The sequence below is a fragment of the Botryllus schlosseri genome, chromosome 3, assembly GCF_051294905.1.
Source record: "Botryllus schlosseri isolate E-star chromosome 3, Bs_hap1, whole genome shotgun sequence".
Lineage (NCBI taxonomy): Eukaryota > Metazoa > Chordata > Ascidiacea > Stolidobranchia > Styelidae > Botryllus > Botryllus schlosseri.
The window spans coordinates 28254360-28273151 of NC_137238.1; the positions used below are offsets into that span (position 1 = coordinate 28254360).

Here is an 18792-nt window from a genome sequence, read left to right on the forward strand (position 1 = left end):
ACACTGTAAAAAATCTGGTACATTTACTGGGAAATCTCTGTAAATTTTACCACGAATTACCGGTCGCAGCCAATTACTGTGCGTAGCTTGTCGTTTTACATTTTGATATGTAATATTACCTCACTATAGCTGTAATGTAAGTTACCAGAATTTCTTTGCAAAATTACTGACAGTTACTCGTTACTGCAGTTTACCGGGCTATTGGCAAAATTGATTAGCTTCAAAATCGCTGCAGCCAATGTATACGTAGAACTGAATGTTACTGATATATCATTCTAGAGGTGATTTGACCTGATTGAACCTCGTTTGCGAGACTGGGGTCTGTCATACCAAAATTGTTGGCCCTAGTATCAATTTAAGCTTAGTAGGGTACAAGAAATAACTGACAATCGTAGCTAATGTGGTACACCGTAGCCATATTATATTATAAGGCAATGGCTGTACGGCCAGTCTCGCTGGTTACATTCGTTGTCACGGATAAGGCTGATAAGTTAGAAAATTAGTTCAGGATGTATAATACTGCTCGGGGAAACTAGAAATATCAGCACCGCATGCTCAGCTTACCATTTGTTAATGGCGGACAAGGCGACCTGTAATAGGTTACATTAGGTGACTGCTTTTTCTGAGATTCGTAGTAAACAACCAACGCACAACTGTGACATCACAAGCAGCGTCTGGTTAGGTAAGTACAGTAAGTAGTGAACAACACATGGAATATATATCAATTTATACGAAATTAGATGAAAAAAGGGACTATATGCAATGATAAATGTTTCTGTATGAAAAAAAAAGACCCAGATCAATCATTATAACGTGGCCAGTAAATATTATTGGTGTCATGTGTCAGCGGATGAATACCATTTATTTCGAAATCGTCCGAGTGTCGTCTGGCCAGTGGCCATTAGTGAGATTTGGGCAAAGGGTGGAGCGAAGCTTGTTGTGCTTGAAGAAAGTGGACACGATCGTTGAAGATTCCTAGGAATGCTGAATGGAATACGCATCTTAAAAGGTAATACAGTACTACATATTATTTGTTACCGTGAATATCTGACTCTGCACACCAGCCCTCGATGACTTAGATTTCATGATTGATATATTTCATTCGCCGCATTCTCTGTTCTATTTTGGGCTATTTGTCGACTTCTATAGTGACCACATACTCCGCTGCGGAGGAGTTGAAACTATTGGCTTGGTAATGTCATTTTCGGGCCATAGCATAGATATGTTTTCATCCACTGCTGGATTTGTTTGCCACACATGCCACCTTAAATTAGGAACCTTTTGCTTCAATACAGAGATAAAGTCATGAATCTTTGCTATGTCATGTAAAAGGCGGAGCCGTCATCACACAATGTGCCAGTACCGGTACTACAAAACATGTTATATTTTTGTTAGCCTATTTGTCTTAGTCTTTATAATGTCATGTCCACTGTCCAGGTTAGGAACTTTGCTTTACATAGCGACTTACGCATGAATTCTTTTTAGTGGAACTGCAAGATACTACTTACACAGAAGGAATGAGAACGAGAAAAAGAAACAATTGGAAGTTTGGCCGGTGGTGGAATTAATTCACGTTTTCTCGAGACCACTCGTGTTACTGCATGTCTCCTAAAGAAGAATTAGACCTACAGCAGCAATATTTTTCCATCGATAACCACTTCATCGTGATATCATGAATGAATATACAGTTTGTTCCAATGTCGTTTTGGGGATGTGAAGAAAATGTTGCGATATTTTTGCATCGGGTTGCTTTGCGATAGGTATGGATGTACGTGAATTTACAAGCTGGTATGTAATCCTGATTTACAGGGACAGCATGTAGGTAGGTAGGCGGTAAAATGACAGTCTCGATCGCAAATGTACAGGAGAACATGTAAATTAGATATACCGGAGGTGACTGTAACATTACAGTCTGGCGTGTAAAGTGAGATTACCGGACGAGTGTGAGTTAAATTTACATTGACTAACGGTAATGTTAGATTACCACGAAATGTCTGGCTACCGTGCTTCCAAACATTTCGCGGTAAATCGAGGTTTTTATTTTTTACAGTGTAGGTTTGCTAGCATCCTGGTTGCATTTGTGATTTGACGATAAGGGGGCGAAGTCTTTCACCATCATAAGGGGGGAGCGTATCGTAAAAAGTTTGATAACCACTGTTCTAAGGTAAATACTTACTATGTTATATTTTATGTTTAATTTCTGGCGCGACAGCCCGATCTCAAGTCCCACGTAGTTTGATAGGTTTCAATTGCTAAACATTGCAGAAATCCTAAATGAGATTGATATAATTCGGATCACGAGTGTGATTTCAGATTGGCCTCTCCATTAATAATTATATCATTGATGAGCTTATAAAAAACGATTCGCGCGTGTCTTAGGTATAGATTCGTTCTCTGTATGAGTAGAAGTAGGGTATTTATATTTGATCTACACATAATAGATGCGTGTTTGAAGCTAACATGATTATGATGCTGTCAGTATTGTGTGTCCTGGAATTGAACCAAAAGTGGATTTAGTAATTCTATGAACAGATGGCTGCTCACAGATTCAAATTTCAATCCTGTTCTAAGAATTGGGACAACCGATTTTCATCTCTATAATTTTGAAAAATTGGTTATTTAGGTCGACCAGCCTATAGAATCTCGCCACTGTTTTTGACGCGTGCACGATATCATCAAATCAGTGTTTGGTTGGTTTAAATAAGCATATATATTATCTCTATGTCGTCATGTCGTCACTATATAATCAAATACCAATATTGCGTTTGGTTTATAATCAAAATTTTTATATAGTGCGGCCCGCGAATGGATTCAGATGTTGAATGCGGCCCGCGAGCTCAAAAGTTTGCCCACCCCTGTGTTAAATGGAAGAAATTTGCATCGAAGGTAGAAGGTATGCTTACGCACCACCTACATCAGGGGTTCTCAACCTGGGGGGCGCGGGAGGCTCTCAGGGGGGCGCGAGAAATTGACGAAGTCAGTATAGGGGGGGCGCGAGAAATTGACAAAGTCAGTATAAATTGTACGTGTCGGAACATGTGTTTCACGTCCATTATGAGAAGACGAATAATGAAGATGAAATTTATTCCATATTCAAGAAAGCTTGCAAAATACAAACTCTAGCAACCGCGCTCAACGGAGTATAGTCTGACTTCAACTTCATATGAGCAAATTTTTGAAATTCTTTGGAGATATAGAGAGCAATTCCCACGTGTAAGTCATTCATTGCTTCATAGCTTTGACAGTAGCCTAAAGCTTGTCGCGCTGGGCAGCTCTTGTTAGTAGCTTGCGAACTGTACTGCCTAAAACAGACTTAGATGTAACATAGGTTGCCCGGTTTCGCCCTCAATTAGTCTATAAATCAACTCAATTTAATTCATTTCCAAAACTGATCAAATTTAGCCTGACAGGACAGAACGACGCCTTGCTCTCTGTACTCACTACCAGCATCAGGATTAGTCTCAGGGTGACCTACCTTGAAATTAATTAATGGATGTCTTGTTCAATGTTTTTTGTTATTTTCAAACAAGTTTGGAGAAATTTGTCAGCAATGTAAAAGACTCAACAACTGGAATGCAGATTCAAAATTGGCGTAAGATATACCTTATGTATACTATTAGATCAGGGGTGGGCAGCCTGCGGCCGTAGAAGGGAATTTGAGCGGCCGTCGACGCCTAATTCAATTAGTATGTGTTGGCAGCCGCAGACATGCAAATTGCAATTACGAATTCACTCCCGCATTTTCGAGAGATTTTAATTAATCTTGAAATTTTCTTCGCCCTCCGCGCAATTCAACAAGACTTCATTTTTCGATTTTAATGCAGTAGCGCCCTTCTCAATCTGAACCGGAATGAGAATTGGCAAGAAATATCAATTCGTTCGCGGCCCTGAAAAATTTTCGCGCTCCGCGCGACAATATGCACCTCCCGGCAACTATTCATAACATTGCCACTCGCGATTTCGGTGCGTACAATAGGCCATTGTGAAAAGTAGAATAGTCCGGAGTTCACCGGGAATGGATATGGACAGTTTGCCATAGGAATATTGCGTCCAGATCGTTCATTGCGGCTATGCCCTGGATTGCAGCCTTACGCTACATAAGCAATCGAAATGCGGCCATGATTATCAAAAACGTTGCCCACCTCTGTATTACATGATGTGTTCTTTTTGACATGACGATAAATGCAAGGGGGGTCAGGGGGGGCGCAATTTGTTTGACCATCTCCAACGGGGGCGCGTGTCAAAAAAGATTGAGAACCACTGACCTACATTGACATTTCAGACCAATAAACAGTCCGCTGGGGTCGAGTGCTGATTATTGTTTTTGCATCACCACTTCTCCGTGTTACTCTTCCACGAAACTACGGCCTTGTAATATGGGAGAGTGCTTCATACCATGCTATTTTCTAAATAGGGATGTTCGAGTAAGTCAGTGGTTCCCAACCGGGGGGGAATCCCCCCTTGGGGGGAATTTTGAAATTTTTAGGGGGGAATCTGGCTTAATTTTTTTAGGCGAAATCTGGCTTTGGCATTGTATCGGAAGACCTACACCGGATTCACAAGGTTTTTAGATTTTTATGGTATAGAACTGTTAAGTAGTAATTAGTTCATCACAATTGTATGTTTCTCTACATCAATGAAAACTTGACCAAGTTCAGAAGAGTGCTCCACTCAAAGACTCGCAAGCTGGGTAAATCTCTAGGATACAAGCACTGTTGGGTGGTCAATGGTAAAATCTTTCTCAGACTTCTCGACAACACAAAATCTATTTTCATTGATTCTTACGAAACCCTAGAAAAGCTGCGCAACGACGCTTGAATCATTACTTTCTTGTCGAGCATTTATCTTTATGTCTTCTCCAAACGAAATCAATGCTGACGGTTCCCCCAATTTCCAGGATATGCAATACCCAAATATTAGTGACTGTATTGTGACAACGCGTGACCATTTATTGCCTATTTTAAGTCAAATCCAAGAATATGAACAGTTTACAATGATTCACCTTAACATAAGGTCCTTGCCTTGTCATTTGGATGAGCTGAGTGATTTGATTGCTAGCTTAAATAGTATACCTTGCTTGATTGCCATATCGGAAACTAAGCTAAAAGGTGAACCGAATACCTCAATTGATATCAACGGCTACTACTACCTAAATTCTCCTACACAGGGAATGGCTGGTGGTGTAGGACTTTACCTAAAGTCCTATATCAACTCCGAACAGGTTCATGAATATGACTTGAAATGCAGTGGTGTTGAACAATTATGGGTGGAAATTTCTAATCCTAGAATTAGAAATAAGCATACTGTTGTTGGTGTCATCTATCGTCACCCTAACTTCAATATTTCAGAATTCACAAGGGAACTCAGTAGTACTCTCAACAAACTGCAGCAAAGAAACATCCAATTTTTCATAATGGGAGACATCAATATTGATCACCTATCAGATTTAGGGCCGCACCAGGACTATCTCCTTATGCTACGATCTAAAGGAGTTGCATCCGTTATTTCAAAACCCACTAGAGTCACAGCTACCTCTTCCACCATTATTGATCACATATACACCAATCTTTCCATTATCAATATTAGACCTATGGTGTTAGACTATGTTATGACTGATCACTACCCTGTGCTAGCTCAGGTTAAGTTGTCAAAAAAACGTCAAAAAGATAATATGCAACCGATATACCGGCGCAGTATGCATTCTGAAGCATGTGAACTTCTGACAGATGATGTAGAGGAATTCTTCTCATCCAATGAACTTCCCACTCTTTGCCATGGCAACTTCAATCAGTCATTCGAACATTTCTTGTCAGTAGTGAAGATACTAATTGATCGACATATGCCTCTACAAAAACTGAGTAGAAAAAAAAGAAAATTGCTGTTGAAACCTTGGATAACTGCCAGTATTCTTAGGGCCATTAAAAAACGAAATAGTCTTCATAGAAAATGGATATCACTAGGCTCAGACGAATCCAAAATTGAATACCAAGAGTATGCCAAAGCACTTTCCAGGATCAAAGCTAAAGCAAAACGGATGTATTATTAGCCTATCAGCTGTTTCACAGAAATAAAACCAATCCTAAGCAAACCTGGAAAACGATCAATAGCATAATAAATCGTCCTTCGGCTAAAGGTACACTGCCAACGACCATTACAGATGAGCAGGGAGTACCGACTTCTAATTCTCACGACATAGCCTCCTTATTCAATAAACATTTCTGTTCTATCGGTAATAACCTAGCATCCAAAGTGCCGCCAAGCAATGATTCCCCTACAGCAGCTATCCGCAGTGTTCCCAACTCGATACTTCTCTCCCCGACCACAGAAGAGGAAATGATTATCTTAGCGTACTCACTCAAGAATGACAAAGCAGAAGGATGTGATCGAATTCCTATTAAACTACTAAAATTGATTTTTCCTTTGGTCTCTAGACACCTGGTCCATTTTTTCAACAGTTCTATTTCATTAGGGATATTTCCAGATGCATTGAAGGTTGCCAAGGTTGTCACTATTTTCAAGTCAGGTGATAAAAACAATGTCAACAACTACCGCCCCATATCTATCCTACCATCCTTGTCAACAATTTTTGAAAAGCTACTGCATCGACGACTTACCAGCTTCCTCGATGCTCACTCTGTCATACTAGACAACCAGTTTGGCTTCCGACAAAATCTTGACACTAATCAAGCAATTCTTGCCCTTACTTCCAAAATTTATCAGAGACACAACTCTGGTATGATTTCATGTGTTGTTTTTCTTGATATTAAAAAAGCTTTCGACACTGTCAATCATTCAATACTTATAAGTAAACTCTCGTGTTGTGGAATCAGAGGTGTAGCCTTGGATTTGATTACAAGCTATCTTACCAATCGATGTCAATATGTTTACAGTAAGGATCACCTACCTTCTGAAAAGGGTGACATATTGTGTGGTGTACCACAGGGCTCCGTTTTAGGACCCCTATTATTCAGTCTTTATATCAATGATGTTGCTGCATGTATCTCGGAGACCTCGGTCCTATTTGCTGATGATACTTGTGTACTTATATCTGCTACAGACTTGACCTCTCTACAAACCAAAGCTAATTCCGAGATTTGTAAGATGACTGCTTGGATGAAAACCAACCGACTAACCATTAATCCAATTAAGACTCAGGTACTGGTCTTCAATTGTAAAGCTACCTCAACTTTTTCACTAAGGGTATCTGATGTCATTATTGCACCCTCAACCCATACAAGATATCTGGGAATTATCATTGACTCCAATCTTAAATGGAAGACCCACATTTTCAATCTATGTAAAAAGCTATCTGCTACGGCCGGAATTCTAGCGAGACTGAGACATTCTCTCCCTAGACAGACCTTGAGAACCATATATTTCTCATTATTTCACCCTCATCTGCTTTATGGATTATGTGTATGGGGGAAGGCCAATCAGACGGATTTAAACAGAATCTGTGTCATCCAAAATCGAGCCATAAGAAATATATGTGGAATAGATTCTAGGTCATCTGCTAGTCCCGGTTATTTAGCTCTCAGGATACTTAAGCTACCCGATTTGTATAATTATGAAATAGCCAACCTGATGCATAAATTCGCAAACGGTAATATCTCCCCTTACTTTAATAGCTTGTTTGAGCAATCTTCCACTGTGCATGGGTATTCTACTAGATCATCGGAATCTGGTCATCTTTATGTTCACCGTATGAACTCCAGACTGACCCAACAGTCCATTGAATATATGGGCCCAAATATTTGGAATGACGTGCCCGACAGTATCAAAGAGCTACCTCAGCATGAATTTAAAACCCAATACCAGGATTACCTTTTTTCAAATTATAATCAGAAATGAGAGTATCTACTATCTAGTACCCGTTGATTTATAAATTATACATCTATTTATTGACTACATATTGCTTTACCTAGTATGTTGCCATGGCTACTGTCTTTGTTATATATTTGTGTGTATTATTGTCTTCTATTTGTGATTATTATTCTCTTTCATGTTGCAGACTGTCCACTGTTATATTTATTGGGATGAGTGCACTTGATTATTTCACTGCCATGGAGGTGACGAGTAACAAGGCCTTTATAGGCCATATCGTCACCTCCAGTCAACTTTTTTTGTTTGACGAAGCAATAAATGTCTGTCTGTCTGTCTGTCTGTCTTTGGCGGATTTGAAGCTAGGTGTATGTTTAATGCCTTCCGTAGATATTACACCCCCTGATGAAGTGAGGCTCACGCGCCGATTTCGTTGCGTCCGCGACAGCCTTTCGACCAAATTGCTGCTAATCAGGAAAACGTCAAGCCGAATTCAGCGCAAGGCTACTAGTGAAATTGTTTAACTTTTTAGGCCAACATATGAGCTAACGTGAAAAACATACCGTACCAAATTCATCGATTCAACTCAAGTTTATAGCTAGCGGACATGGTGATTTATTTTTCGTCAGCGGCCACCCGACCGGTCAAAAACAGGTCAAATTTGACTTTACAAGTTTAGTGCGGTCCGCATTCGCCATATATAGTTCAGACATATCTGAATATGTTTGGCCATAAATTGCTCAGTCAACAAATGGTTGCGCGTTAAAAAGCGCATTTTTTAGTCATAGGCAACTTTTTCATAGGGGGGGAATTTTAGATCAAATATCGGCAAAGGGGGGCACGAGACGTAAAAGGTTGGGAACCACTGGAGTAAGTAGAGGATTAGCATCGCATTCAAATATCAATGCTATCATTTTCAGCCCATGATGCGGACGAATGCTTACGCTGTCGAAAATTTATACCGGTACTTCCTGGGATGGATCAATATGAATCAAGCTCTGCACCTTTCGCATAGCTCCATTTGCAGCTTTTGACAGTCTATGCGAACGAATTACGATCGTTTGCACAACTACTTACTTACTTGAGTAGATTTAAAGTCAGTAAATTCTACTTCTACTTCAAGTAGTTTAGGCTGCTTTAAAAGGACTACTTCTATACTGGCACATGAGTAGATTTTTGAGTCGTTACTTCTATTTCTACTTCACTAGCTTTCTTCACTACTTTGACCATCTCTGGATTCATAACCTATGAAATATTCCACAGGTCATATGTCATATGTCATCAGAGTCTATAGTTTCTGTGATCACAACAAAAGCAAAGGCGGAATGCCTGAATACAGCAAACGTGCTAGGCGACAGTGGAAACGTCGCTGTCACTGTAGCCTAGCACGTATGCTGTATTCAGCCTTTGCTTATGCTCTGATCACAGAGGCTATAGACTCAGATGATATTGGCTCCTTTGCATTCATGTTGTACACCATCGACTTCCGTGTACATACCAGATTGATCCGATGCTTTTAATAAATACATTCATTCTTTAGGTATTTTAAATTGAATATATATAGACTGAGATATTAGTGATGTCAGAAAATCAGGAACAATACCAAAAGCTAAGTAACGACTCAACCGCAGAAGAGTGCACTGCTCCAGAGTATACGACTACACCCGTGCTACCCTCGGCACCGACGATCAAGGCACGTGATAAACACAAGAACGTTCTGTTCTGCCTGGGAATTACCGAGTGCGTAATGGGCGGACTGTCAATTGTGTTTGCAATAGCGACACTCGTCACCGACGGATCATTGAGGTTCGGTTATTATTCCCTACTCACGTACACGTCGCAAGGATTATGGTGTGGGATTTTGTTAGTCGTCACCGGAAATCTAGGACGGCGTGCTAAGAAGAATTCGTCCGTTGGCATGTACAAGACCAACATGGTGTTAAGCATACTCACAGCTATATTCACCCCGATTGGCTTTGTGTTATCGGGATTCGCAGCTGATTTATCGTATCGGTTACCTGTGTTCCCTCTGCACGCGTTGATTACTCTATTGCTAATTGGCGGTTTTATAATATCGATCATTCACTCCGCATTTTGTTGCGCCGGTCTGTTCGGGCAGAGAAACCATCCGGTTAACGTTGTGTACATTCCACAGGCTCCTAACTCGCAGCAAATCGGTGGAATTCCAAACGTCCAATACGTTATGCCCGCTGGAGCACCGTCAATACAACAGCATTACAACGCCCAGTTGATGCAACCAGTAGTAGTGCATCACCAGGTCCAAGTAGCGGCACCGCCGCAGACGGTATACACGAATCAAGGACTATCCCCAAGCGCGCAGTACTCCGGCGCGCAATATGTACCGCATGTTTAGATGATAAAGTGTCCACACCAACTAATCGAACATTTTACCTACCTGCACGGACCTGAAATTTTGACAAATCGAGTCAGATAGCAAACAATTGCCTGAGATTCACTGTTCATTTAGCACCCCGAACAAGAATCATCTTCCATTTATTAAATCCGCCACAATCGACTGACCCACCAAACTCAGGGACTGCTAGACTCAATCTATTGCTGCAAACTATCCTGACCCCAGAACTGCAAGATCAATGAGTTGCGAGTTCGAATCCGAGCAAGGTCGACTCCCCGATTCTTACCTAAGTGTTGGAGTACGCATCTGCCACTTCGCACGCCTTGATAACCCTGTTATAATTTGGCGCTTCCGTAATATCCATAGGTAACTCGGCGTTTTGTTGCGCCGGCATCGGCGGAGAGAGAAACCATCTGGGTACCGTTGTGTACATTCCACAGTTTCCCAACTCGCAACAGATCGGCGGGATTCCAAGCGTCCAAAACAGGAGGGGAACAGTCAGAGCAGCATCATTACAACGCGCCATACATGCAACCAGGAGCGTATTTGCCGGTCCCATTTGCGGTACCGCCGGGGACACTATACTCACAAATCAAGGAATATCTCCACACGCGCAGTAGTCAGGCACACATTATGTGCAGTATGTGTAGATGTAGCCTACTGCAAGAATGGACCTGAAACTTTTACAAATCGATCCCAATCGAAAGAAATTGCCTGAGAAGTAAACGTATCATTATCTTGACGAAGCGAACACATCTTGCAATTTTCGAATCTGCCACCGGCGATAGACTCAAGTCTGCGGCAGCCTGTTCAATTCATTCCTAAGAAACATACCTTGTCCAGTATTTTGCAAATAAATCAGCCCGAAAAGCATGATTGCGCTGCATGGATGTGCATTCCGACAGACCTCCTTCATAAATCCTTATACTTTACACCTTTATAATACATTTTGTCAGTAATTTTACTGTAAGCATTTAGAATAGTATATTCATATTGGAATGAACCCGAATATTTTCAGCTGACACTCGTCAGGGGCAATCGTCAGCAACTAGTAGAGGATAAGAAAGAACATTGTATATCAACAATCGTATCACAAAATATGAGGTCACCAGCATGAAACTTCGAATGAGAGAGCGTTATAAACCAGCGTCTGCATCGAATGAATAATGGACATACGCAACCATGTTGCGTAAATGTAGCGCGAGAGATTTACATTTAGTCGATATTTAGAATAATAAATATCTTATAAACATGTGCGGTAGTAATTTATGTTACAAGCGATAGACATGTGCGATAGTAATTGATGTTACAAGCGCCAGTGTATTATTACTGATCAAACTTCCCGCTGCGCATTGTTAATATAAATACACACCATTGAAGAGACTCCAAATCAGGGGTGTCAAACATACAGGTCGCTTCCGGCCTGTCAGATGATTTCATCCAACCCGCGAAACAATTAGCCTATGATTAGATCAAAAAATTCAAGGCTAACGCCATAAATTACTACTAAAACAAAGGAAGAATAGCCACTGTTTCAGCAGTTTATAAGCAATCACCGTGTTTCAGCCAATTCCGTTGTTTGCGAATAACGGAGTTGTTAAAATAGGACCTCTATGGTCGGTATATAATGCTTGAAAATAGAGTATTCAAATGAAATATAAGCTCGTGGATTTCCGGTAGTCATTCATATCAAATCGACGGCGTGGATTTTCAAGACACGACCGCGTATGTCAAGAATTGCAGCTACAGAATTTGCTTTGAAATATTAAAAGTCTTTCCAATTTCCATATAAATATTATGTTATTTTCAATAAAATTATTTTGTTGCTGTTTATCACGAGCCTACAGGTTTGGTCTGTTTGTTTTATTAACATTACAGTGGCACTTGTCGCGTGTTAAGGTCATGCGCGCCATGAATGTATCATGTGTAATGGTCATTGACTTGGCTTTACGTAATCTTGCGGGCGACTTTTCACGCCTACACTCTTTCGACGTCGGTGACTCTCGTTTTTCATGCGCCCGTATCTTCGTTTCTGCTTCCGACTTCTTGGCTTGGCTCAATGTCACTCTAATGCTGCTGATGGCAATGAGGTTGTCGATGAGGAGCCCAGATAAACCTCCGACATATAAAAGATAGGCAAAGCTGCGATTCGAAGTTCGAACACACTTCCATTGGTGTCGTGGCGATGGTGGCTTAACCAACTGTGTCACTCAATTCCCCCGCAGGTAATATTTGCACAAGGCAGATGACGATTGAACATAATATATTTCAACTAAATTTGAACTTAAACTTAGGCGGTCCGCGTGGTCCGTGACGGTGCAAAGGGGTCCACAAAGACAAAAAGTCTAAGAACCATGACTGTAATATGGTGTCGCGTATGAATGCTGATTGCATTATCCTTTAATTTGGGATATATTCTCCAAAAACCACCGAACACTGGTATAGATGTATAAAGTATATACGTATACTGCCATACCAATGGGATTGCGGGTTCGAGTCTGACCGAGGTCGAATCCAGGATTTCTACTTAAGTGTTGGAGGTTTATATAGGCTACTCCTCGCCATCTTATCCGAGTAAGCGTTGTCTTATAAAAGCCTAGAAGTGGGTCGTGCAGCACGACTCGTGCTACAAGTCGGCAGCTACGGAAAAAAATGAAGAAATTGGCCCGGTGTAAATGACCGTCGACAAACACCATGAATACATCAAACAAAAAGAATACAGGCATAATTATACATTGTATAGTGTATACAGAGGTGGTTAAGGTAGTCATGATAGCTACTCATATATGGAAGTAGCGACGCAGAATTATATTCACAGGGCGAGAATTAATATTATTCCAACATATTATGTATATTACAACATCGGCATGAAGATAGGGACGATGAGCAGTAGTAAATATTACCTTCGTCAAGATTTAGGGCCATGGTTCTCAAACTCGGGGCGTGCCTCCCTTAGCAGCGTGAAAGCATTTCAAGGGTGGCGCGAAGCTGTAGTGAACTGAGCCATTTTCGCGCCCCGCGCGATTACTACCCATTCATAGATATTGCTTTGTGTATAGTCCGAATTTCGTATTTGACAATTCTCTCATGAACAGTCATAACCTTCCATGCCATGAAACTATCAGTTGGGATTGCTATCATTGTGGTTGTCTTTTATGATATGACGATAAGGTTGGCGCGAAATTTTTCACCATCATACAGGGCGGGGGGCGTGTCCATAATATTTTGAGAACAACTGATTTAGGGTAATCCAGAACTGTGACATTATTTCATATTGTCATGAGCTCGGTTAAAACTGTCGTGGTATGCGCAAAAAAATAAAGAAAGCTGCCGTGTGTCTGCGTTCGACAGAAATGTATGCGGATACACAGTACACACGTCAGGGAAGATATGTTCGTGACATGTCTAACATTCAAAGCTCGTAAATTACCGATTCATGTCGCGTTTAATGTCATCAACGAGAGAAAAGGTTAGGGTTTGCTGTTTTCAAGCCGAAATCCGTCAATAATTAAAGTTTATTTAAAAGACGCATGAAAATTTATTTTTTACGAATTCCATATCCGATCCAAAGTCGGCTAAAAGCTTCACGTCCGTTTATGTCAAATCCATATCCATCCCGATATTTGATATCTATACATAGCCTACAGTCTCACGACAGATTCTTCGATAAATTGGCACACAATAAATTATATGTGATGGATAGATGATCAATAGATTCATGGTTGCGTGAAAGAGCAGAAGTAAGCTTATCATGCACGATCACGATGTTGGCCAGACAATTCCACAATTTGGTCGCTTATGCGGATTCCGCATGTCGTCTCAGCAGTAGCTTCTAGCTTTGTATTTGTTTTCCCAGGAGAGTTATTAATTAATCGCAATTAATGATTTATATCTGATTCAAGAACAATGGATATAGATATTAGATTAATTTTAAGATTAGTATATGTAGAAATGAACTTGAAATGTCTCATAACTTTACATTTCAATGTGTTATTTGGATCAAATGCCTACCTTTTTCTGATTTGGACTTGGATTAGAATCTCGAATTCGGAACAGGATTTGGATTTTACAATATTGTAGCTGCGCGAATGGCGAACCAGGAACCACCCACTTTTGCGGCGGTGCACGTTTCTTCCGTTTTGGTAAATAACTGATCAATCTTTGTGATTTGACGTATTTCAGGTTATTAAAATAGTCTTGGTTGCTACGGATAACGTTCAGGCACAGTTGAAGATTGAAGGTGACCTATGGTGACCGTTCAAAAGTGTTGGCAGTAAACTCTGTATCAGAATTGAAAACTGCTGTATTACACAAATTCCCTGAAGTTCCTGCTGGCTGACAATGCCAACATTGAGACAAAGATTTTGGCTGGGCTGAAATTGATTGTGAAGTTGAACTACGCAGTGGCGATATGTTGGAATTTATTGAAAAGAAAAATTCAGGTACTATGGCGCGCAATATGTACCGCATGTTTAGGTGATAAAGTGTCGACAGCAACTAGCCGGACAGATGACCAACCTGCATGGACCTGAAATTTTGACAAATCGAGTCCGGCAACAAACAATTGCCTGAGACTCACGTATCGTTTATCAGCCGAAATAGGAGCATCTTGCATTTCTCGCGTTCACCACAATCGACTGACCAACAAAATTCTGGGACGGCTTGACTCGATCTATTACTGCAAACTGAACTTACTATAATAACACATGGCCATCACAATTCTTCTTGACTTTCATATATACATTTAGATGCAGCATGTAGAAATGTATTGTAGTTGTAAAGGAGTATAGGCCTATGTAAGGCAGAAATGAGCAGATTTGAACTTTCTATGTCCTAATCGAATCCAAATACGAAACTTCAAATCCTAATCCCAGTACCTATAGTATATGCCAATTCTTATCCTAATCCGATATAAAATCCCCATTCCTTTTAGAAAGCCAACATCCTATGCCTATAATTATGTACTAGAAAGCCAACATCCTATGCCTATAATTTTGTACCAGAAAGCCAACATCCTATGCCTATAATTCGGTACAAAGAAATTAAACACATAATGAGTGTCAAAGTACATGATGTAACTTAGGTAGAACGAAAAACTTCGTTGACATTCGCCACTGAAGATCAATCACCCAGAAAATCGGTAAATCCCAATCCTAACTCTAATCAATTAAAAAAAATCTGAAATCCTAATTCACTACAAATCCGAAAAAATTCACAAATACGTTTTTTTTTTAATTCTACCTCAGGCTATACAGCAGTAGCCAACACCCCAATCGCACGGATTTTGTTTTTATGACACAATAAACATATGATGTCAAGATTGACCCCGTACGCCTGCTAGATCTGACAGCGATATCAATTTCATAGATTGATGGAATAAAAGCATAATTCGCATATTACATGTAGTGTATTTCGCTCTTGGTGTTGTGTCATTGCGGGCCAAGGTCACAGCAGAGAGTCACTAAAAATTCACAATCGGAAAGCTGGATATTTCGAGCAAACTTTTGTATGTAAGCAAGTAAAATATACAGATTGGCAAGGTGCATGCTGCTTTAGTGATGATTTTTTATGCTGTCAGCGCCATGCATGGAGTGTCCGGCAGTTGAAATGCAATACATTTCATCAAAAGATATTATACAAAAGAAGTGAAAATTCTAATGTATGAAAAAGGTTCACAGTACAGAACCCACCCACTTCTGAGGTTTACACACAAAAGGCGAACGTCAACCTCACGTTCACACCATCCCCAGCTTTTATCCCACACTTTCCTGCCGGATTAATGTAGGCCTTGCGTTGCGAATATTTTGGATACATATGTTTATATTTTGTACGTACAAATGTTGCAATGTTATCAACATGTTGTATTTTAAGATTCTCGAAATCCTTTCATGGTTTGAAATAACCATAACTTGCTTAAGTAAATCCATATACCCGAGTAAGTTTGCCGCAGGCTGATGTCATCTGATTTCTATCTACGAACGCCTACGTTGTTTGCTGTATGATGCCTAGCTAAAATTTACACGATCAGCGTAACGAACTCCGATTTCAGTGATATGTGATGGGAAATAGGTTCTGGAACCAGATAGCAGTTCCGCAATGAGGTTGTGCATTTGTGAGTGTCATTGATAATGTACTTAAAATTAATTACTGCCTTGCGAAGACAGGCGGTTTCAGAAGTTGGTAGAACAGGCGCGGGGTACACTGTAAAAAATAAAAACCTCGATTTACCGCGAAATGTTTGGAAGCACGGTAGCCAGACATTTCGTGGTAATCTAACATTACCGTTGGTCAATGCAAATCCAACTTACACTCGTCCGGTAATCTCACTTTACACGACAGACTGTAATGTTACAGTCCCCTCCGGGTATATCCAATCTACATGTTCTCCTGTACATTTGAGACCGAGACCGCCTACCCACCTACCTACCTACCTACTTACATGCTGTCCCTGCAAATCAGGATACATACCAGCTTGTAAATTCACGTACACCCATACCTATCGCAAAGCAACCCGATGCTAAAATATCGCAAAATTTTCTTCACACTCCCAAAACGACATTGGAACAAACTGTATATTCATTCTTGATATCACGATGAAGTGGTAATCGATGGAAAAGAATTGCTGCTGGAGGAATTCTTCTTTAGGAGACATGCAGTAACACGAGCGGTCGCAAGAAAAGGTGAATTAATTCCACCACCGGCGAAACTTCCAATTGTTTCTTTTTATCTTCCTCATTCCTTCTGTGTAACTAGTATCTTGCAGTTCCACTAAAAAGAATTCATGAGTAAGTCGCTATATAAAGCAAAGTTCCTAACCTAGACATGACATTATAAAGACTACCAAGACAAATAGGCAAACAAAAATATACGGTAACATGTTTTGAAGTACCGGTACTGGTACATTGTGTGATGAAGGCTCCGCCTTGTACATGATATAGCAGAGATTCATGACTTACTTTATCAATGTATTGAAGCAAAAGGTTCCTCATCCTCACCAATTCCACTCTGGATATGAGGTGGCATGTGTGCCAAACAAATCCAGCAGTGGATGAAAACATCTCTATGCTATGGCCCGAAAATGACATAAACAAGCCAACAGTTTCAACTCCTCCGCGGCGGAGTATGTGGTGTCACAGGTCACTACCCAGCAAACACATAATTGCCGAGGGCTATCCAAGCAGTGTCCGAGTGTCCCAGTGTCCGGTTGGATAGACGTGGGCTAATACTTGGCTATCCACGTTCGAAAATGTCCGGTTCGGATATCCTCGGACATACATACAGAAATACATTCTGGATAGTCCACTAAAATTCCCAATTCAATTTCCACTGGATATCATAATCTGACAGTGTGCGGATATTTCCATGTTGGTTCAGCTAAAAAGTCAACCTCTCAAGCTCTTGCTGATAAATGCACATATTTCATCCTTTCAAGATATTTCAAGAGTACAGTTCGAACGAAAATCGCACATTTACACACTGATATTCGGGATAGTCCACTGAAAGTGCGAATCAGAATTCTAAAGGATATCATATTCGGACAGTGTGAGGATAGTTCCATTTTGTTTCAGCTATAAAGTCAATCTCTCATTAACTCCTGAAACTGATATGCACAGATTGCACATATTTCAGGATTATTTCAAGAGAATTTGAAAGAAAATCGTCACTGGATGTGATTCTTCACCGACGTCACGTAACCGGATTATGTTATGCTGGCATTGAATGGTCGATATTCCGTGTTGGGCCTACATTTCAAGCTTTTAAACTTTGCTATTTCTGTGCCCTTCTGGCTGTTTTGTTGATTACTGTTTGTTCCAGCGGCGAACATTCGCCGTTCCGAAAGATGTTACAGACTTTTTGCGTGCGTCGATCATGCCGTGAGATGTTTAGCGTTTTTCACTTGAATGCGCTCAGTGGGTCGGCAGAAATGGTGACTGCGCACAGTGAATCTGTATTTCGTTATGGCTTGATCGCCATATGGATTATATGCTGGTATTGAATAGTTGATGGTATTATCGACTTCGATAATGGTATATTCTCTTTCGTACTTTTATTTCGAGCATGTAATAAACTTTACAATTTTTGTGCCGCAAAATGTTTTACCGATGTTCCTGCGGTGAATACCACTCATCGATTGACGAGCTTTCCTCGTGCGTCTCGTAGCGCTATGCGTGAAGCCTGAAGTGAATGAGATCGTTAGCTTTTTTCCCTTACATGCGCAGTGGCGCATTGCGCAGCGAGCACAGTTCACGTGATTCAAATTTTCGTCTGGGAAGTTTGAACCGTAATGATTCTGTGAAGTGAATTGTTGTCAGCGGCCAGACGCGTTTTCGACATCGGCTGTGTGCCACTTACGTCGGTGATTACTTAATCATAACCGCTGGTTGTAGTTAGTGTAGTCAGTCAATGATGCGGTTATAGTCAGAAGTGGCGTCTGTGCACAACGAAATTGCGCTTGGTTATTGAATCACTTTATAGTAAAGAGCAATGATGGATGTTCGGTAGGCCTATTATTGTTTAGCGTTGACACTGATATAGTACGTCCTTTTATTGTAACCAAACCTGATTTTTTGATCAACATAAGGTAAGAGTTACTGTTT

At 40.6% G+C, this 18792-nt stretch overlaps 1 protein-coding gene and 1 long non-coding RNA gene across 2 annotated transcripts; one reads left to right on the forward strand and one right to left on the reverse strand.

Annotated features, from left to right (window-relative positions):
* Positions 1-934: 934 nt before the first annotated feature.
* Positions 935-18783, reverse strand: LOC145435077 (uncharacterized). The gene is made up of 2 exons (XR_013913692.1): positions 16383-18783; positions 935-2060 (listed from the first exon to the last, which is right to left on the reverse strand). It is a non-coding gene; the product is annotated as an uncharacterized LOC145435077 (long non-coding RNA).
* Positions 9350-11071, forward strand: LOC145435047 (uncharacterized). The gene has a single exon (XM_080312328.1). It carries the CDS (start codon positions 9401-9403, stop codon positions 10193-10195), a length of 795 nt encoding a protein of 264 aa, XP_080168454.1. The 5' UTR covers positions 9350-9400; the 3' UTR covers positions 10196-11071.
* Positions 18784-18792: the final 9 nt, after the last annotated feature.